The sequence below is a fragment of the Megachile rotundata genome, chromosome 4, assembly GCF_050947335.1.
Source record: "Megachile rotundata isolate GNS110a chromosome 4, iyMegRotu1, whole genome shotgun sequence".
Classification (NCBI taxonomy): domain Eukaryota; kingdom Metazoa; phylum Arthropoda; class Insecta; order Hymenoptera; family Megachilidae; genus Megachile; species Megachile rotundata.
Genome location: NC_134986.1, coordinates 1031803 through 1055727, shown reverse-complemented (window position 1 = coordinate 1055727; position 23925 = coordinate 1031803). Strand labels below are relative to the sequence as shown.

Sequence of the window (23925 nt, the reverse complement as noted above, 5' to 3'; positions counted from 1 at the left end):
TTTGAAAGCAAACGAAATTTTGATTACTTTTCGGTACCCCTAATATATGTATACTATTATGTACAATTTTTTTGTGCTTTTTCACATTTTACAACTACAGTTTGCGATCAAAAAATTTGAAAAAATTCTATAATACATATACAGTATGTAGATGTCAATGTTTCAAATTTTTTGTACGAAATTAAATAGGAGAAAGGGGCCAAAAACCGGAATTTCGATTTTTCCTTTTTACTGCCCCCACGGATGAGATACGAGATTGAAACTTGGTGTGAGATGCTTTTTTTGGATATGCTATCAACTGATGTATTGGGTGTTTCATTTGGCTAAATCATTTGTCTTTTTTAGTAAATTAAATTAAAATATTTTTCAAAGTATTTATCCGAACATTTATTTACGGTAAAAAAATCACGATTTCGATAACTTTTAATATTGCTAAAATATAAGATTAGTCAGTGTTCTTCATAATTTTGTTATTTACGCACGAATTTATTAGCCTCCCGAATAAATCTACATGTATTACGCTATGCATTAACGTATCAACAACGTCAAAGTATGATAACTGATAATATATTTCAGCAGTTTTAAATTACATTTGTTAAATTACATTCGTTACTTACATGTATTAATCGTTAAATTAATGAATAAATTGTTAACGATGTCATATTTTTTTGTAGTAACAAATTATCGTGCAAATATTTTGAAGAACTTTGAATTTAATTCTCTTGAAAACGAAACCGTGTGTGACAAAATTTTCTTATATATTTTTGACTTATTTTTCCATGTATTGTTTTAGTAGATACAAATAGAATATTAGCAGATACATTAGAATGTTATACAAAATACTGTAAATATACAAACTACATCAAATAAAACAACGCAAGTTAACATGCAGTATTTTTTAAAAATGAAATGTAAATATTTATATATTATATCCAATTACATTTATTGAAGTACGAATTAAAATAGCTCGCATTGTTGAGTGTTCAGAAAAAAAATGTAAAAAAATTGTTTACCATCCATTATCAGCATTAGAACTACTTAAAGCATACTCACACATACAAAAAAAGCGTAAATCCGTTCATGTAACGTCTACTAACGGTATACTTTCGGTACTTTAAACAAACAAAATTTGTTTACGTTTTTTTCCCAAACCAAAAATTTTGTTGAAAATTCAGCAAGAGTACCGGTGAATGTAGAGGAACAAATTTGTTTAGCCAATAAACGAATTAGTCAGTGTTAAAAACAATAATGACGTTTCTTGAATTTTTTCACACAAATCTCAAAATTTGATCCTTCGAGACATAGGGAACAAAGAATCAGAGCAATTTGAAACTTTGTCAAAAACTATATTTATTTATCTTGGAGAGTATACTTTTAGGTTTCCAGAATCGCCCTTACAATTTCTGTTCGATGGTGCGTTCATGAGATAAAGACTATCAAAGAAAAAAGTGTCATTTTGGCTTCAGTAGCTCGTAACTTTGCAACCAATCATCGAAACGAACCTCATCGACGTGCAAATTGTAGGGGAAGAAACAAGGAAAAACAGTCCAAAAATGCCGTTAATCAAAAAAATTTTCCTACGACTGTAAAAACTTTTAAAAAAGAAAACAATTTTCGACAATTTTTCAAATGTTTTTCAAGGTTATTTGTTCCAAGATTTCAAGGCCATTAAATTTTTTTTACGAAATATATTTTCATTACCATGACGTGATAACTGAGATCAACACGAAGCCAACGGCCTGTATTACTATGACCTTCACGTGACCCTGCTTATTTCAATTCACAATTTGTTAAAATTTTTAAATATATCTCTATAATTAATTAAATTCTGTTACAAAATGTTATTCCGTAGTTTTTTTATTTCGTATATGATATTAAAAAGAATTTTTAATGAACATATCTTATTTTCAAAAGGAACTTATAAGATACAATGCTTAATATGTATGATTATTTTAATTAATCGCAACAGTTGAATATACCCATACTATTTAAAAGAGTTTGTGTAAAATGTATTGCTATAAATTTGTTAATTATCATATTAAATCATGTATGGTAGTGAAACAAGATGGAATACAAAGTATTCCATTTTATCCTATCCATACAGTTATCTCCTGGACTGGTGAGTTTCTAACAAATGTTTCAAACTAAAGTCATTCTGTCTCGAAAGAAACACTTTATTATCGTTATAACTTTCGTTTAGGTCAGTGGTGGGTAAAGTGAGTGTCCACCGAAGAGCTCTCGAGTACCGAGATGAATGTATACGGTAATCAGATATTGCATATCCACAGACATCTCAAATTTTTAACATCCACAATATCAGAATTATTATTGTACAGTTTATAATTATTTATAGTTTTAATTATTATTCAGAATTTCAAATTTAAAAATTCAGTAATTTCATATTTTCAACTTTATAAAGGTTAACACCTTAATATTACGATATTTTTTAATTTTTTTATTGAAAATTGAATGACCTAGAAATGCACACAGTTACTCATCACTAATTCTTTACATAGAATTATACTTCTTTTGCGCAAATCTATTTTTTGAGATGCACTGCGTGAAAAAATATCATATAAAAATAACAAAATCAGTAGTTTACGAGATTTTTTAATTCAAAACTGAAATATCCTAATCTGAAATCCTAATGTCATACAAATATATATAACTCTTGTTGTCTACATATCTATTTAGTATATTTTTAAAATATTTCATCTGAATAAATTATATCAATAGATAAATTAATAAATTAATATATAGAAAAATGATGTTTAATTAATTTGTGATAAAAATAGTAATGAATTGTCCCGTCTATGTGTTAAACTGAAAGCACGAAAAATGTTAGATAAGCGAAAAAATAACGAGAACACGTTTTCTCGTATTATGAAAACAATACTGCAACGCGTTATGGTTGTTACTTTTTACAATTACGATGCGATGTGAAGCAATTTCTCCACAAGTTTTAAAAAACATAATTGTCAGTAAACTGTTTACAAGTATACTTGTATTTAAATCATATTTACAAAGGGGAGACAAATGAATTAATTATCTGTAAATAACTTCTTTACAAATATAATTTCTTTTCTTATTCAACAAGTAAGTTTATCTATTCTGCGTACATACATATTTGATTAATAAAGAAGTAAGTTTGTAAAGAATTTAGATTGTTATTACCTTTTTCGAATACTGTTATAAACTTGTTTCGCATCATAATACGAACACAAATGATAATAATCACAACTCGTTGTGCTATTTTCAAAAGGCCGAAACACGTTTTGTCCATTTCCCCCGACATTCACAACATGAATTTAGCATTATGGCGTTTTTAATGTGCTTGAATCTGTTATAATTCTTTAGAAATGAATTCTCTAATATGAAATGCACTGTAAAACTGCAATGCGTTCTGATTGTTTTCTCTTTACGTAGCGTTTTCGCATTTTGAGCTCAACCAGAGCGTAACTTGCATTTAAGATTCAATGCAAAGATGTAACGAAATTATACTGTCCCTGCAGAAAGTCGTACGTAAAATATTTTGAAAAATTCGTTGCGAAAACTTATACTTTACTAGAGAAAATAGTAAAGTAGTCCTCATTAACTACAAATTAAACGAATAATTGCTTAACTGTAATTGATTAATTGAGCAAGTGATTGATGAATTTATTAAAGATTAAGAAGTTATATGTTAAGGAAATATTATCGCATTCGGTTTTACAATGATGCGACATTCGTATACAATAGTATGTTGACATACAATCCTCTTAATATGTAAACATAGATTTTTCACATCTGCTGGATTTCGCAGCAGATAGAAGTTGTAAAAGGTTGTAAAAGGCTAACAAGGATATAAATAATAGCAATTTTATATTGAAAGAGCTACTAATCACTGTTTATATTTTCTGAGTAAACATATATTAATGACATTATTATTGTATATATATTTGTTTGAGACTTTTTAATTAAGTACGCCGTAATTAAGCAAATTGTAAATCAATTTGCCGTTATTTTTTTGTGTGTTACAGTGATTCCAGTGACAAACTTTCTTATGTCAATTATGAAATAAATGTTTTACACAATATTAAATATTTTTTCACTCACTAATTCAGCACAAGAGTTAAGAAAGCTAAGGAAATTGAATTAATATGAAATTGTGCCGCTTATGCCCTAAAATATTGAGATATTCTGTATTAAAATGTAAATGAGATTTTAAGGCTTTTTATGCTACTCTTTCTTTTAACACATATGCTGTCAGTTATGTTATTATTTAACATTTTCTACATTTAAATAATACATGAAGGAGATTTTTAAACCGCCAACTTTTAAAATTATAATTTACTCTACAATCGTATTTACTCGTATCATAGATTAAAATATTAAGATAAAACACTCGTGAATCATTTATAAGCAAATATTGATTATTATCACAAAGTTTGATAGTAAAGAAATATAACTTGCATAAAAAGATAAGTCTAAGTGAGATTCAAAGAAATGTGCAAAAATGATTTGAATGTTGTTATCTAATTATAAAGAACATACGGCAATTCGTTGCATGAGTTACTGCATCAATTTACATAAGAAAAACGACAAAAAAGCCGACTTTTGATTCTTCTAATTACATATAGTTCATCTAACCAATAATTTTCAAATAAATATTTATATAATAATAATATCAATAATATCCATTCGCTCAAAAAATATAAACATTGATCCACAATTCCTTCAATAGAAAATTATGATTTTTATGTATTTTTGGATATAAATTTCCAATTTAATTTTCAAAATTTATTCATGTTTTAAGTCGAAAGAAATTGCGCAATACAGTGAATTTTATTTTGTCCTTTAAAATTCCTTTCCAAATTAAAATACAATGTTAAAATTTGGAATAAAATGTTTTTCTTTGGTAAGCTATCGAGTGGCATATATAAACTGAGTTTCGTTTAAAGACATTTCTTATGCTTTTATTCAGCTATGCTCGTTCAAATAAATTGTGGGATTCGCATAAAGGTTAACACAATAATCAAGACTAAGTTGCGTTCCACACAAGTTTATTAAATGCGTACGAGCAGGAAAAACGATGTAAGATATACGAACGACTCTGACGGACTGTCTCGTCGCTGGTTAAAACCTCTCCTCGAAAACTCATCAGTAAAAGAAGAAAGGAATAGTTTAGAAAGAGAGAAAATGTAGAAAGTGGGAAAATCCAGAAAAACCGTTGAAAGTTCGGAAAAGGAGAGGTACAGCGGAAGAGAATCATAAAACAGAGAGTAAAGAGGTTCGCAAGGGCCTGAGCGTTCACACTGACCAGGCCCCGGCGAGACCCTATAGAAAGCGAAAACAATTAGAGAACGTAAAGCTAAAGAAGATAGAAAACAGGAAACAGAATTTTAGAAAACAGAAAGAATATAGAAAACAGAAAAGGCAATGGCGTATGTGGTGCCAAGGGCGCCACAAAATATGTAAAAAAGTCCTTCTCAAACAAAGCCTTAATAGAAACGTAACGGAAGTACTACGACTGTTATACAATGCTGCACATAAAGTATAGAATGTAGAATAATGCAAACAATTAAAAAATTGATGTAAGGAAATTGGTCTAACAAGGAAAGGCACGCAAGTGTCCCCCTCCGATTTTGATGAAACTTCGTAGGATTGTTAAGCAGGCAAAAATAAGGGACACGTATTTTTTTTTATCGGCTGAGACGCGAGTTTAAGGGGTGAAACGAGCCCTTAAAGTTTCGACCCCTTTTGACTATCTCGAAAACCATACGAAATACATTAAAACTTCTAATAGAAAAGTTGTATGGTTTCTTGCGTGTAATAACAGGATTTTAATGAATTTTGCAAAATACAATTTGTTTATAACAAAAAAATTTTTCATAACCTTATTTTACAATTTATTCAAATTTGTATAATGACAACAAGTGTAGAGAATTTTATTACAAATCCATTGGTATATATATATATACGATATTGCCTCCTACAATTCCTTAGATTTTTATCATAAAAGTTCGCGCGAGCGTCCGCATGATACTAAACCGGATCATATCGGACGATATTACACTACCAGTCAACGTCATTTTTAAGCATAAATTAAAAACAATTATATTTGCGTTATACATAACTGTTAATTTTATTAAATTTGTATTACAAAACATTTGTTGTTAAAGTACATAGGTATTCTACGTATATGTCAATTTTATACGTAACGAATAGTTTGAATAAGTTAGGGAACATAATCGTGGCAATAATGGTATTCTTCGAAAAAATGTTTCAAACACAACGGTTTCGGACATTAAGTATATGTAATAATTGGTACGTCACGGCATATGTATATGGCATAGTGGTTCATTATGTGATGCATAGCAAAATTCTACTGTATTTGGAAAATGAGGTGGTTTTGACGATATGAATCCACTTTTATATCATAAAATGAAATTTTCAAATCGTGGTGAAGAAAACTGATTATGAACAAGTCATTGTAGTTTTAGAATGCTATCTCGTGTGTGGAGATTAATATCATATTGCAATATAACAACTATGTTCGAAAAGCGACAAACAAAATTTTTCTATACGCGAAATCCGTACACGTATAATAGTTGTAAATATTTTGTAGTTCCAGATAGAATCATAAATAACATTATTTCTTTATTTATCGGAATAGCTTCGTCAACCCTACGACAACAATACGCGCTCCAAGAATCTAATAATAGAGCTGTTTTGTTGTTTGTATTTGGAGAATAAACTTCTGTTAACCAGGTTTTAAAATTTTCTTTTGTAAGTTTTCCGGATGTCGATGCCATAACAAAAATATTCATCGCCTTGAACATGGTCTGCTGTAATCGAGGTTCAAATACTCCATGGTATAAAGTAGATACATATCGTCAAGGCCTCATTTTCAAAATCCCGTATTTTGCTAAACGTCACATAATGAACCACTATGCCACATATGTAGTGACGCAGCAATTATTTCATGTGCATGGTGCATCGAAAACCGTTTGAATCATTTCTTCGAGCAATACCATCATTGCCGTGATTATGTTCCCATACTTATTCAAACATTCATTACCTAATAAAATTAACATATAGAATACCTCTGTACTTTAACGATAAATGTTAATTATAACGCAAATGTAATTGTTTCTCATTTATGCTTATAAATAATGTTGACTGACAGTGCAATATCGTGCGATTTCATCCTATTTAGTATCGTGCGGCGCGTCGCGGGCGCGCACACGTAACGTTTATATTAAAAATCTGAGGAATTGTAGGAGGCAATATCGTATATACATATACCAATGGATTTGTAATAAAATTCTCTACGCTTTTTGTCATTATACAAATTTGAATAAATTGTAAAATAAGGTTATGAAAAATTTTTTTGTTATAAACAAATTGTATTTTGCAAAATTCGTTAACATCCTGTTATTATACGCAAGAAACCATACAACTTTTCTATTAGAAGTTTTAATGTATCTCGTATGGTTTTCAAGATAGCCAAAAGGGGTCGAAACTTTAAGGGCTCGTTTCACCCCTTAAACCCGCGTCTCAGCCGATAAAAAAAATACGTGTCCCTTATTTTTGCCTGCTTAACAAACCTACGAAGTTTCATCAAAATCGGAGGGGGACACTTGCGTGCCTTTCCTTGTAAGCTTCAAAATGAGTGCAGAATGATCGTTGTAGGATGTTTTGTTACAGAGTTATTACACTTCAAAATTTAGTTTTCCTCAAATTTTGCACGTCAGTGTATATTACACTTAATAGAAGTCAATTTTGGATGAAGTAGTTTGTAATATTATAGTACTTGATATAAGGGAATGCATCATCTTTCTTAAATTTTATCGTAAATATTAATAATGCACAGAGATACAGAAGTTCCAATTTGCAGCGCACAAAAAATTGTCGTTTATCTACAAATATCACAAATAAAATTATCGATATTTTTTTAAGCTGTAAGTGCATTACACATGAACGCAACCTTTACATTTGATACACTGCACCTAGTCTTCATAAAATGAGTTTTTGCGAAAGATTTGCTCGATGACTTGTTCGTCAAAATCTATTTTCGTACTTGTTAAACTTCCTTCTTTATTATTTTAACCACTCTACGATCTTGATTTTTCAGATTCCCCTTCTACTTTCTCAGCTTTTTTTACTACTATTTTTCTTTTTTTTTCTAAATTCCTATAAAAGATACTGGTGTTAGGATTTCAAATTGTTATGTTCATCGTTTTCTTCTTACAATCCTTTATTCCAAAATATTACTTGCGGGACTAATATTTTTAACAGTTTTCGTAAATTCAAAAGATACGTTCAATGTAGAAGATTGAAACGAAATATTGGTACATATGCAAATTAAGTGATGACAATGAATTCCAGAGTTTTGAACAGTCAACTGGAAGATTGACTAGTACTTGAAGATTGCATAGTGGTCTGTGCACAACAGGCATATGCAGAAATTCTTAGATTTTATGAATAATACAAAGAAAATTACAATAGCCAAAGCTTGTGTACCTGTTAGTCTATGAATAATCTACGTAATATAACAACATAATTTCATTACCTGAAAAATAAGAAGTTAACTATAAAAAATGACTCGTATAGAACATCAATGTAAATATTTCTGAAGACTGGAAATACTTAAGAAAAAAAAATATAATATTCATTTATTTTTTTATTTATCAAATTTGTCCAAATAACAGTAAAAGAAAGAACTAGCTTTTGTATGATGTTTGATACGTTACGACTCTTCGCCAAAATATTGATTACGTCAAATAAAAATTCTATTGTCTTTTTTTCAATAGACGACACTGCTGTTGTCTATCGTACTACCATAATTTAGAACTTATCTCGTCTTTCTGAAATAAAAACATGGCTAGCTTCGAAGTGTTTTAAAAAAAGTATCCAGGTATATTGTTCAAAAGGCCGACTATACTTCCAATGATTTTGGTAGCAGATAATCAGTAATTTCAAAAATATTCAATATTGAAGTTTCGGTGCAGCATAGTATCTGTTGTATTTTATAGCTAATTTTAAAGAATATAATGTAGAATAATCGGTAGGCTTGTAAATTGTCGAAGAACAAAGACTCCCATTTTGTGTATAGGTTTAAATCATTGCATGCTCAAGTTGTATGCATTGCATTGTAATAATTTTACAGTTTATATTATGCAATTATAGTAAAGAATTAATTTCAGAATCTTTGCTGTATTTAAATTTTTCGCCTACATTTATTGAACATATAGTTTTAAGTTAAAATTATATAAAATATGTAACAGAGAGAGAAATAGAAAACATTGAATATATTGTGAAAAGTACAAAACAATTTTAAGTACAAACTTGAGTAATAAACTCGTATCAAAGTCTCTTTAATATTTTATCTGCAAAGGCACGTAAAAAGGTGTCTGAAAACCAGTATTACACGTATTATAAAGTTCCTACAACATACCACATAAACTGGTTTAAACAGTTGTATAATTATAAAAAAAATTGAAATTACTCCGTGAGAATTTAAATTCGCGTGCAAATGTAGAACCTTCTAATAGCAATCTAACAGCTGAATAATTTTACATTGCATTCTTTGAAACTAACTGTTACATTATACATCATTAACTGTCTCTGGTCAAAACCTTAATAAGGAGATTTGTAATAATATGATAGATGACATGCAAATGTATGTTTACATTTTACAGGCACACTATGATTGACTTTCTTATAAAGTCAATCGTGTAAAATGTATCGTCTATACGTTTCATATTCCGATAAAATCAACTGAAAGTCATAAAACGGATTATCGGTAACCTACGCACGACGTAACTTGTTGACTGTTCGTTCACGTAAATTAAACGCGTGTTACATATTATTATTATTATTATTATTATTATTATTATTATTATTATTATTATTATTAAGGTCAATTATGTAATATAATGTCGGTAACCATGTAGAGCATAAAGGCCTGAGCTATTATTAATCGTAAAATGATTTATCGTAAAAATATCACCTATCCGATATGATAAAAGAAAGTATGCGAGGGATCGAACAAACGGCTTTTTAGAGGAAATTATCACGGACGTGGATATTGGATATCCTCATTCTATGGTTGCCCTAACTCGCCTTTTGATCGACGCGACGCTTGCACTCCGACAACATGTCCCAGCATGCAACGGAGTGCATTTATTTACCTTCTTAAGGGACGTGGCTAGATCGATTCATATATTTCAGCCCCTATGGGGGGTTGAGAATCTCGTGGCCACTTGGGAAATGAATCACACACCACGGAAGCACGAAAAATCGATACGTTCCAAAGCGGATTCGGTAACAAATGGTGCAAGTTCATCTTGGGAGACATAGGTTCAAGGGAAAAATTTCGTTTGCCTTTTAAAAACTTGAGGAACCATCGGATCTTCTTACAGTGTTTTTCTTTCTTAAATTTGTTTAACTTGGTTTTGTACTAGTTTTATAAGATTTAGTTTTGACATTTTATGAAAATACGGTTTTTTAAGAAAAGCGTTATCACTAATAATAAGCAAACAAATCCTTTCCAAAATTTATGAACTTCATAAATTCATTAATGAAAACACATTTATAAATTTTCAAAATTATATTTAACCATACTTTTTCGCAATTTAAATTTTAATCTTTCAAGTACACAGTTAATTTCTCCAATTGTAATAGATAGATTTTTTTATATTTGCAGTTAAGTTTTGAGACATCGAGTTTTAAAAAGTATATACATTTCTAGAAATTTTCGAAATATGTTCTTTTATATTTAAAATTATATTCAATTTTTTAATAAAACAGTTTAATGTCCGCCAAATTAGAATATAAATAGATAAACCATGTGTACAGTTTGTTTTCTAGGAAACACCATGGTTTCCTCTTTTGTATTGCCAGGAAATACCATAGATCGTTAAGTTTTTATGGGCAACATTTCTCTGCTCTTTTTGTGGTCCCATTCCAATTTTTTTCTTCTTTGTGCCGTTTCTTCTCTCGAATGCTATAAAGAGAATCGTTTAATCCATGAGAAAGGGGTCGGTACAAATGGTTCGTTCTTTTCCCTCGAGTTACAATGACCTTCATTGATCTATTGATTAGATGCAAATTATAGGGAACTCTAGAAACTAGAGTTCAAGTTTTGTTTAGCTGGGTCAGTGACAAAGGGTGAAATACAGACCTTGGCGTAACAATGATGACTCCTACAGAAATGCATCTTTTTACGTTCTTCACTCTGTAATTCTGCTTAATCTATATATGTTTAAATTTTACGTTCTTATTCTTTTATGAGTAACAATAAACATTATTTATTATTTTGTATAATTTTTGATTTTCAATAAATGTTATTTAATCTATATTTAACCTTTATTCAACCCTATACTTAATATGTAAAGCTTTAATGTTAAGATAAATTTATCATTATATTTTATTTTAGCAGTAAACTGATTAAAGGGCCAAAATAAATTAAAAATTTTGTAGAAAAATATATGTTAAGAACTTCACAGCGATTTTATAACAAAATTTAAATGTTATGCAACTTGTAAAATTACTTTTAAATTTTATTGTTGAAACATTTCATAATTTATTATTATAATTCTCCTTAAGGAAAATAACAAAAATGTTGTTTTATTAGCTTTTTCATTTGATTCTCGTACATATAGCTATTTTTAATTCAATAACACTCATAAGAAATAGTACAGTCTTAAAAAAAAAAATAATCCTTACTTTTAATGAAAAGTAATTCATGATTAATTTTTGAATTGTAATTTATCACAACGAATAAAAATCCATTAGTCAAAGTATAGCAATATAGACCTTATGAACCGACGATATTCCTCAATAATTTATTCATTTATAACGCGAAACGAACCCAAGTGTTCAAGTGATTAAGATGTTTATATTGAAAAAAACAAATCTACATTGATAAATATGATACCTAAACTAATTTAAATCAGATATTTTAATACAGAAAGCACGTTTAATATAATATTAATGAGAAGTACGTAAAATAGCTGACCTATATAAAATAAACAAAACGTATGTATTTTTTTCTTATCAATTATTGGATACAGGATAGTAATAAGGAAAATACTTCCTATTTTCGTATGACTTTATTGTTGATGTAGTGCGGTCAATTATCTTGATATCTATAAAATTAACTCATATTATATGTATTTGTTTACTCTATATACTCCTTTACTTGAAACTAGTATTTTAAGAAAAACGTAATATGTGAAATACACTAGTCAAAAAAATTAAGGGAACAGAAAAATTCCTTAAATTTTTAGGCCATTTTCAAATTGCTCTGCCTCCGTTGAAATTCATCACAGAAGACAACCAGAATAGTCATTTTGAAGCTTCAGGTCTCTAGTTTTCGATCCTTTATCTCAAAAATTTTTTGAGCCTATTATCATTAATAAAACATACAAAAAATCGCGATGAAAAAATTTTAGAATTTTTCTTCTTTTTTTTAAGGTTTGTACAGACGTAGAAAAATTTTGTTGATTAATGCCACTTCTAGACTGCTGTTCCCTGTTCCTTCCCCTATAATTTGCACGTCCATGAAGTTCGTTTCGATGATCGGTCGCAAAGTTCCGAGCTATCAAAGCCGAAATGACGCTTTTTCCTTTGATAGTCATTATCTCATGAATCCACCATCGAACAAAAATTAAGGACGGTTCCAGAAAGCAAAGAATATACCCTTTAAGATGGGTATATCAGTTTTTGGATAGTTTTTTTTTGATGCGTGATATTGATACCCATCTTAAAGGGTACACTCTCCGTTTTCTGGAACCGTATTTACAATTTTTGTTCGATGGTGGGTTCATGAGATAATGACTATCAAAGGAAAAAGCGTCATTTCGGCTTTGATAGCTCGGAACTTTGCGACCGATCATCGAAACGAATTTCATGGACGTGCAAATTATAGGGGAAGGAACAGGGAACAGCAGTCTAGAAGTGGCATTAATCAACAAAATTTTTCTACGTCTGTACAAACCTTAAAAAAAAGAAGAAAAATTCTAAAATTTTTTCATCGCGATTTTTTGTATGTTTTATTAATGATAATAGGCTCAAAAAATTTTTGAGATAAAGGGTCGAAAACTAAAGACCTGAAGCTGCAAAATGACTATTCTGGATGTCTTCTGTGATGAATTTCAACGGAGGCAGAGCAATTTGAAAATGGCCTAAAAATTTAAGGAATTTTTCTGTTCCCTTAATTTTTTTGACTAGTGTATTAACATTTTCACGTTGTAATAAAAAACGTACGTTTAGAAAATGATTTTCCTATATTTTACGTGTTAAATGTTATTATTCTAAAATATCTCGGTTTTGGTATTGTTAGAATATTTTAAATTTGACTAATCTTTATAAAACAATACTATTTACGTCTAATTAAGTTTTAAAGCAGTACGTTTGTGATAGAACCATCTTAGCGGAAAAGGAAAGGTTGAAAAAAGACTTTCATCTTTATAATGTTCTTTCTTTCTTTCAGACATACGGCTGCAGCTGAACGAACAGCTGAGATGTCTCGACATCAGGATGGAGGCCCAAGTCGCCCTCGTGGCGGAGCTTCAGGATTTTTTTCGAAGAAGAGCCGAGCTGGAGCTCGATTACAGCAAGTCTCTAGACAAGATGGCCAGAAGTATACAGCTCAGACACAAAGAGCAAAAGCAAAAGTGCGTAGTTTATCTTTTAAAATTATAATATTGTTTGTGAACAATTAAAATTGAATTAATGGGTTAAAGAATATTCATATAAAGCATTCATATGAAGATCAAAATATAAGCATATACTTATAGAAAAATATACATCTAAAGACGATATTTTGAGGAATTGAAGAAAGAGATTTAATTTTCGTATACCATTAAGTGTTACCGCAATTTAAGCGTTGCTATGATAGAATATTAAACTCATCATACTACGATATAAGCATATTCTTACTATAAATATTTAAAAAAATTTGAAACACAATTATCTCAAATATGAGGCAGTTTCATTGATTAATATTTTCCACTTTTATTTCCACGTAATGTTACTCTAATTCGCGTTAGCATAATATAATCTGTAACCAGTGAGGTGCAGTTTCCATTGCGCACTTAAGTTTCATCTAATTAGCAGTCTAATTCTTGTTTGTAAATTTTTAATTGCTAAATAAATACCACCGTAATAAATAAGATTCATGCATAGATTAAAAAAAGCAACATCAGAGTATAGATGAACTTTCTTGTTTTTCTACTTACCATTTACGAGTTAGATCTAATATATGCAATAAAATAAGAATTTAATATAAAAATAAGATGTGTATTATTGCAACTGATTCGGCACTGTTTTCACCATAAACGCGATGATTGCCTCAGCTGTGCGAGATTTAATCATTTGAGCCGACTTCCGCATGGTACATATTACCAACCAGTTGACGTGAAACCTGATAAAATTGATCAGGATAGTGTAAAAACTGATTAAAGTGAATCCTAACTTAGTTAATCTGATGCAACATCCTATATTAATGGTGACGAATTTGCAACGTACATGTCGAGGATAACATATATGGAAATTTCTTTATCGCGTCAATGATTTACAGACCTCTCCTAAGCTGGCTTATTTTATACTAATTTGTACTACAAAAAGTAAGTTTGTACTTCACACCGTTTTCGAAAAAATCGTGGTGCTAATAACTTAATATTGAATTAGCAAGATTAAATATCAAAATTGAAAAAATGAAAAAACAAAGCGGGTACATCCAGTACTAAATTTGTATTAATTTGTACTATTTAAACTAATTCTCATCTTTTCCATTTTGCCTTTTAAACAGCTCTTATCTTTCAATCTGAACAAGAACAAAAATTCATTTCTGTTATAATCATTTAACATTGATGTGGAAACAATCGAATTGAATTGGGTCTGCAAAATTCGAGAATGATTCTCAACGAGGCTTCTCGACGATAATTCACACACACAAACACACACAAAAAAGGCTCTTGTCAGAGCCATATGATGTGCAAAATCTGTCCAGCAACCTCAACCGTGCATATCGGATAATGCTAATGCCGGCGGTATATGCCATAAATGCAAGGGTTTCTTTAAAGTTCTGTATCTTTGCTGAAAAAATGGTAGCGATTTTTCACATACTGGAAATTAAAGATGAAGTTTTGGACTTTATGCTGCTGTAAACAGTATCACCAAAACAAAATGTAGCAAGTCCATGCATTTCGTCAAACTTTGTAATTTTCAATATTGCAAACATGACCTCACATTTACGGTGTTATTGTGGTAGGGATGCATCACATCTACAATCAAACTACAGGGTCTTAAAGTAGAGATCTCAAGCTTTAATTTAAAAAAAGGAGCATAACTTTGCGATGATTTTTCACGGAGTTATCATCAATCAAATTTGACCAATTTTTGCCTAAAATTTTTCTATGCCACATTTCTTTTGAGCAGTGTATATGTTACTATAATATAATGTTTTCAACAAATTATGTTTTTCCCCAAAAACGATTAACGAATCAGTATATAAAGCTACGGAGAATCGGTATCCTTAAACAAAAGTGTCATTGTTGCGCAGTTCAATTTAAAAAAAGAAAATGTACTTACGTTTTTTGTTCCCTTAATGAACTTCATACTTATTTTTACATAGATCAGTTCGTCGGAATATTCTGTGCATACAAGTATTAGTATCTAATAGAAACATATTATAATTAACAATTTCTTAATGTTCAACGCATGTCAAAGTATTTATACTTCTCGAAATCATTCAACTTCTATATGAAATATTTTTAAGTATCAATAATTTAGTAGATATTTATTAGGACAGATGATGAAATACTATACAAGAATCTATATTTTCTGAATGCATACTATTTGATGTTTCATATGTCATCAATGTTTTTTGTAAGCGTACTAGTCATATATGAAAAGCTCGCAAACTACATAAGTTAAATTTCTTTTTATACGAGTTTAGCCAATTTCTATTTTATTGTTTATTTTAGAATTTAGTTTTGATTTGAAGGAAAGATAATTAGAATAGATATTTTTAATTTTTGTTTACATTTACTTGAATAAATGTCTTTGGTTAAAGCGCTAAACAAAAATTTTACGCAAAAAATGTTTGAAAGTATTAAATTTTTTTTATCCTCTTTTATATAATTTAGAATGTTGTCTCAATAAATACTATTTCTACGTATGAATTTTTTAAGAAATGTAAATATAATTACGCAAAGTAATTCAACTTCCACTGGCATAGACTTTCTTTTTATTGTTTCGTACTAATTTACAATTTGATTGAATATAGTATTCTCTCCACAAGTGTCAAACCTTCGAGTCTGGAGTTTCACATTTTAGAATATGTATACACTACATTGTTTGTAGTGAGCCGAACGTACAAAATGATAGCAACACAAAAACAAAGAGGGACTGACGTTCGGGATGTTCGGCAAACATGAAAAACTCGTGTGTATTCTGTCTTTTAAATAAAAAAATCAAAAGCCTTTAGTTTTGGTTTTTTCATGAACAAAACTTTTACCATCGTATTCATCTCATCTTTTTGATTAAAATGACACCAAACACTATATAATTGCGATTATAATTACTGGTGTTGCAAACCATAAAAGTTTTGGACTTTCACATGTTCGACAAACTTTACATTTACGGTAGCGATATGAATTTTTCCTAACGGCTTGTTACACAAGTAATTATGGTCTTAATTACATCGTGTTTGGTATCATTCTGACCAGAAAAACGAGGCGAATGAGATAATCAAAGTTTCATTCACGAAAAACCAACAATAAAGAATTTTAACTTTTTCATTTTAAAGACAGAACACGCACGAGTCTTTCATGTTTGTCGCACGCTTCAACCTTCTGCCTCTCTTTCTTTTCCATTCACCATCCTCTTTCACGTTAAAAACTTTAATCACCCGTTACACAAGTAATTATGAACATGATTATATTGTGTTTGGTGAGTCATCTTAATCAGAAAAAGAAGATGAATACCATGGTACAAGTTTCATGAAAAAACAATAAGAAATATGAAAATTGCAATCTTTTCCTTTACTTACTGTATGTGTCTCACTGATATTCGATCCTCGTCGTTTCGGCAATTGATCGTGTTTGACAGTCGACTCATTCCGTGGGGTTCCCCCAATAGTGGGGATAAAACTTTTACGCTTACGGTAGAGATTTTTTTTCACACTTACGGAGAGAATACTGTAATGAATTTTGATTCACTGGTAAATCAGGACCTTCGGTGAGGATTGTGACCAAGTTCGTGCAAGACCCGGTCACTTTCACCTCATTGCCACTTGATGTTTTCCAGGCCCGTAGTAACGGCATGTTAAATAGTAGTTCTTATAATAATCTGCGATGCGCATTCTTTCACGGTTCTGGGTTAAGTATCTTGCCGTCTCTCAAAGTCCTCTTAACGAAGGATGCAATATCCTCCCCACTCTGTGACCAGATCCTACTAGAATACCCTAATCTCTGTGCATGTGCCACGCAGCACCATGACGTCGGGTCATCGGCCACGAGGCACGACACCTTCGGTGATCCTCAAAGGAAAAGGCATCAACCTCTAACCATAACATTCGCGACTCTTAGAATTTTTCGCGGTCCGTAGATATCGGTTACCACACCACCGATCCTTAGCTCGATGACGGACATAAGTTTATATTATTGTCATCCCAAGACCCCTGAGAACCGGGTCAAAATCCGAGATACGATGACCCTGACACGTGTGCCACTTTTGCACACGGCTTGACGCTAACAGGCAAGCTTGTGTTTTTTCCAAAAGTGCAAAGTGAGGATGCGTTCCCCATAAAACATTGGGGAAGGCACGGGAACAATGCATTCTGTGGACAACTTTTTTAGAGAACGTGAAGAAAGAAATCGAACGATAATAATTTTTGTAAAAGTTTCTGTGTAAAATATAGGCATCCTTACACTAGAAAATGTATCCACATAATCCCTCGCAAATCAGTCGAATGTTAGCGACATAGAGTCACACTTGTTTGTTAATGTCAATCTTGTTTATTTACATTAGCATCTGTTTCAAATTTAAATGTGCGAATATTTATTGCTGCCCAAAAATAGTTAACTACCACGTGATGAAGTCTACTAGTGAGTGTTGTACTCATAAAAACTCCATTTTTTTAATCATTGAGCTTCATGGTCAATTTCATAAACTCGTTTTATTCAAAAATAAATTTTAATGAGTACACCACTCACCACTAGACTACACTACAGGGTAGTCAGGTATTTTTGAACAGCAATAAATATCTCATATTTAAGAAAGTCGAATTTTGAAAGGTGCAAGTTTGAGACAGATGCTAATGTAAACAAATAAGATGGCCGTAAACAAGCAAGTGCGACGCTGCACCGTTCGGCAAAAATATGTGCGAAATTAAACTCTATAATTTTTTATAGATATAATATTATTTTATAGATATAATATTATTTCCGACAGCTGTACATTTGTAGATCATTCACAATAAAACGTTTAGTTTTCTTCGGTCAAAAGATTGTAAATACATACATTATTTTTATAAATACTATCAAGTATACCTACTTAAGACTTATTCAATTTGCTTAAAAATTGTTAACTATCTCGTTATCTAAATCATTGAATATCTGTCAAAAAGAGAATACTTTTAGGAGAAAATTTACGATTGACTTGATGTAGTGTAGAAAATTCCATCAAGTAAGATTAAAGTACAAATAAAATTTACTCGGAAACAGAATCGTTAAATTCTTTCAACAGAACTAATAAGATTGCAGGTTATACACGAGGATTATGAACAATAGTTAATAGCTGATTATCTGATAATAATAGTATATGACTGCTTCAACCCTTCGTTGAATTTTGTTGTAAATATGCTACATAAAATAATATACTGTAAAATTATTGTATTTCATCAACTATAAATAAGTCTTGAATTTCGAAATTATTTCAAATAATTTTCATCTATCGTAATCATAATTTTTCATTGTTCTTTCACAAAATCTTGCAAATATTCAATATAATAACATTTTTCGTTGAATAATTTTTTTAATAAAAAATACTTGCTTGTTCTTGTTATCTTAATATTACATACTTGTAAAAGTGGTGTAAGGGTAATCAGGAATGTTATTGGTGAGGTATACTAAATAACTTGTGGGCGATTTTTAAAAGTAGACTGGCAATGCTTTACTAATGATGTTTCGCGGCAAAAGCCAATACAAGAATGTCTTTCTAGACATGATCCCGTCTTGAGGACACCCCCGTCAGCATGGCTGTTTATGGCACTTAGGCTCAGCAAAGTTTCCCTGAGAAAGGGGAATGCACTGACAAAAAGCGCGTGGCCCGTGCCGACCGTTCGTCGATTTTCTATTTCCTTACAATGGAAAAATGCATTTTCTATCAAAAATCATAAAAGTGTTAATATTATACAAATTTCGTATCCGGCATTTTAATTAATTAAATAATTTCTAGGCGAGAACAGTGGCCCCTATTCTCCAGCTACGCTTGCTGGCAACAACTTATCAACGAAACAAAGTCCTTAAGCAGAGATCATGCAGCACTTTCGGAGGTCTACAGCACACATCTCGTTGGTCGTCTCAACCAGGTGATGGAAGACGTACAGCGGATATACAAACGAGTAAGTATAATCTTAAGATAGCAAATAGTAAAATTGATAATAGGAAAATTTTAATGGCGAATGCACTCCAGAGCCTATTCGTTGAGGTAAATTTTCCAATGGTCAAATAAGTAAGGATAATTACAATTTAAGAAGATTATAAAAGATCATTGAACTTTCTTATATAATTAGTCAATGTAAAATTATAATTAAACACGTTTATCCAAAAGGGCAGAATATTTGCTTTTTTAATTTTTTATTTAAAAAGCTTTAAGTTAGTTAAAATCTGAAAGTATTCATGTGGCCTAGCAATTAAACAATATCTTTTTGTCTATCTATCTTTCTTACTTTTCTTTTCCTTCGTCGAGACTATTAAAATATTATAAGGAAAAAGGCTTTGAAATATTAGAAGAACGAAATTATCATTCGTTCACATCTAAAAACTAAGAAAAGAAGAAATAAGTATACGACAATCTAGTATTTACTAAGGAAAAGAAATTTAATTTAGATAACTCTAATGAATACTTATTTTACTTCCACAATTTTGGGAGGAAAGAAAAGATTTCGTCATGAAGATAACATGGAAGATGATCAATAATGATTTGCAAAACTACAAATTTTGTAGTCGTCGCACAGTGGCAAAAAACGGCGAAAACATGGACAAAAGTCAAAAAATGAAAATCGCAATTCTTGAGACCCGTTCAGTGGACCTAGTTTATAACGAATCTGTGCGTAATGTTCTCTTTTAATGATTTTATTATTACCATTTCGAAGATATGAGCCTCTAAAGTTGAACATTTTTTAAAGTCAAGTTTTCCGGGCAAAGTTTAACATAATACTGTTCAATATTTTTTAAATATTATGTTCATCCAGTATTATTGGCTTTTTACATGATACTTTAGTATTATAATTATGTAAGTTGCACATCAAAATGTTTATTTTAAACACTGATATAAACTAAAGAAAGAGATATAAGCTATAGACATATTTAATGTTTATTCAAGGTAACAGTTGCGATTTTCACCTCGACTCACCCACTATATAGGCTCCAATGAAAGCTGGAAGCTTCCCGAGCAAGGATCTGTAACGATATCTTGTGGTAATTTGCAGGTTTTTGAGTTATTCACATTTTTGTTCACACACGCGCTTTATTATCATTCGCGACAACAGTATTTTCGGATGTTTTTCAAATATGTCGTCGCTGACCTTTGCAAAAGGTCCTGTTTTGTAAGTAATACTTCTAGCTACATATCCATTTATATATATTACATATTAGATATTTAAACTTTATACAAAAGTTTAAAAAATAAAAATTTATTTAGAATTTTTGATATTAGTGTGGGAATTAAATCAAAGGTTTTAACAAAACACACAAAATAATTTATTTTTAACAAAACGAAACTAACACGGATAACAACAAAACTTTTAATTAACTGTTTTTAACGAAATTAATACACTCAAACGCTATTTCTAATTGTTCTCGATAACTTTCTCGTATTTCTATTCATTCTCGACAACTTTCTCGAAACGTCTTTCGCCTCTGAAATTCGCTCAGAGATTGCCGTTTTTTTCTCCGCGCTTCTTTGTCTCGCTATCAATTTTTAAACATATCGGTAACTCTCGAACACAACATTCACAACTATTTACAATCGATTCTCTCAAACACAATATTCACAACTATTTACAAATAATTCCACACTCCACATTAGAAAATTAATTTGAGAATGAAAAAAAATAATTATGATAGTTTAAATATTCAAGATTTTGGCGGTTCAGCAAGCTATGGTAAGGAGCTAGGAAAAGTAAAGGAGAGGGAGAACGTTTCGTCCGGGGCCTGCTAGTGGACTCATCAGTAAGGCGTTCTAGCAGGCCCTTGCCTTAGACGCGGGGATGTAAGGAAGGGATGGACAGGAACTATACATATATATGAATAGGAAGGCTTTTGGAGTACTAGCGAGAAAGTCTAGGTCTCGATTCTATGCGCCGTCTAGTAACGATGAGCGTGGGAGTGAAACCGCCACAAAGATTAAAATGAAAAATAGTTTCCGAGATAAAAATTCATACGCATTAGTTAACTAACCGTATTCGTTAACTAACAAGTCAAAATTCGATTTTCAACACGAAAAATTAATTTGTAACATTAATACAATCATCTTGTCAAAAAACATTTGAATAATTTATTTCAGTCATTGGTTTAAAAGTAAGAAAAGGGCAACAAGATGCATAAAATATTCCAAGATATGAAAATCAACAAAAACTAAAATTGTTCACATAACCTAATATCATTAATGGATATATCATCGGGATAATGGGATCAGCCAGTTGAGTTAATTAAGAACAAATATAATGATCAAAGAATAATTTATATAAATTGACTAATACTGTTAATAGATTCTGAACAATATCTGAAAGTGTTTAGAGGCACCTATCCATATAAATTTATACGAGTAATTGTCAGTGTATTGGACAGAAAGATCTTGTAAATGCTATTAAGGCCGAATGGAAAACAAGATTAAATTCCTGTACAGATATTGAATCTAAGTTATTATGTATCTTATATATCAAAAAGCCTAATAAAGTATTTTCGTTATTAAAATTTTATATTTTTATATTTTATATTATTCAAGCGACACAAGTATTATCGAAACGTAAATATATTCATTACATTGAATATATTACCTTAAAAAAATAAAACTTATGAAATTTAGATGGAACGTCGCAAACTTTATATGAAGGACGATTTGTCAAGACAAAAAAACCGACTATCTGTTCTATTTCATTAAACTTTTTAACCGACTTCGAAAAAGGAGGAGGTTACTCAATTCGATCAGTATATTTTTTTTTTTTTTTTTTTTTTTTTATTATTATTTTTATTTTCTATGTGTGCCCGCCTATTACGCCTAGCTGAATGCACCGATCGGAACGAAACCTTTTGCATCTGGTAGGTTCTGACTCCCCATTGGTACCATTATCAAAAAATTTTTCATTTTTCAATTGCAAAGTGTTGTTATTGCAAAAAAACCGGCAACTTTTGAAATAAACTTTTCTCGATTTTAGTGCGCTTTTAATATCTTATCACGGACATGATTCTGAACAATTTTGTTCATATAAAAATTTCGCGGAAAGCTTTAGTTTTCGAGATATTAGCGAAAAATTGTTGAAAAGTTTTGAAATCAACTTTGGACGATTTTAATGTCCTTTTAATATGTTATCAGGGGCACGATTCGGAACAACTTTTTCCTTATCCGCAATTAAGGGGAAGCTTTAGTTTTTGAGTTATTAGCGAAAAACTATTGTTACTAATACAGTATTCACTCCGTAAATGTTACTTTTGCCGGTCTCGATTGTACATTTACGGTAGAGGTCCTACATTCTTTGTAGTGTGCCGAACGTAGAAAGAGACAGCCATACAAAAGACAAAGAGGGATAGAGTTTCGAGCGTTCGGCAAACATGAAAGACTGCGTGTTGTGTCTTTTAAATTTAAAAATTAAAATTCTTTATTTTTGGTTTTTTGTCAATGGAACTTTTACCATCGTATTTGTCTCGTTTTTCTGATTAAAATGACACCAAACACGATATGATTACGATCGTAATTACTTATGTAACAAGCCATAAAAGTTTGGGATGTAACATTTACGGTAGAGGTGCGAATTTCTTCTAAAGGCTTGCTATACAAGTAATTATGATTTTAATTATACCGTGTTTGGTACCATTTTAATCTTAATCAGAAAAACAAGACGAATACGATAATCAAAGCTTCATTGATGAAACCCCAAAAATAAAGAATTTTTATTTTTTAATTTAAAAGACAGAAGACGCACGAGTGTTTCACGTTTGCCGAACGCGTCAACCTTCTGCTTCTCTTTCTTTCCTATTCGCCGTCCTCTTTTATGTTAAAAACTTTAATCACTCGTTACACACACAATTGTTAACGTAATTATATCATGTTTGGTGTCATTTTAATCAGGAAATCTAGACAAATACAACAGTAAAAGTTTCATGAAAAAATAGTAAGAAATAAGAAAGTTACAATCTTTTCCTTTGCTTGCATTAGTTGTGTCTCACCGATATTCGATCCTCATCGTTTCGGCGACCGATCGTGTTTCATTCTTGACTGATTTCGAGGGGGATCCCCCAGTAGTGGGGATACAATTTTAACATTTACGGTAGAGATCTTTTTAACATTTACGGAGTGAATACTGTATATTGAATTCTACGTATGCCTCCGTGCCTCTGGTAGTGTATGAGTCAACATGCAATCGCCGATTTTATTTACCAATTTTACAACAATTAATAAAAAAAAAAAAATTGAAAAACGAATATCCAT

General features: G+C 30.7%; 1 protein-coding gene across 17 annotated transcripts in view; it reads left to right on the top strand.

Moving 5' to 3' along the window:
• The window catches only part of LOC100883803 (SLIT-ROBO Rho GTPase-activating protein 1), a 117548-nt gene that overhangs the window by 71330 nt on the left and 22293 nt on the right, over positions 1–23925 (top strand). For all 17 annotated transcript variants that reach the window (XM_076531264.1, XM_012283126.2, XM_076531263.1 and 14 more), the window contains 2 exons: positions 13481–13664; positions 19453–19618. In XM_076531264.1, coding sequence (XP_076387379.1) covers positions 13481–13664; positions 19453–19618 — 350 coding nt within the window. The remainder of the gene's footprint in view (positions 1–13480; positions 13665–19452; positions 19619–23925) is intronic.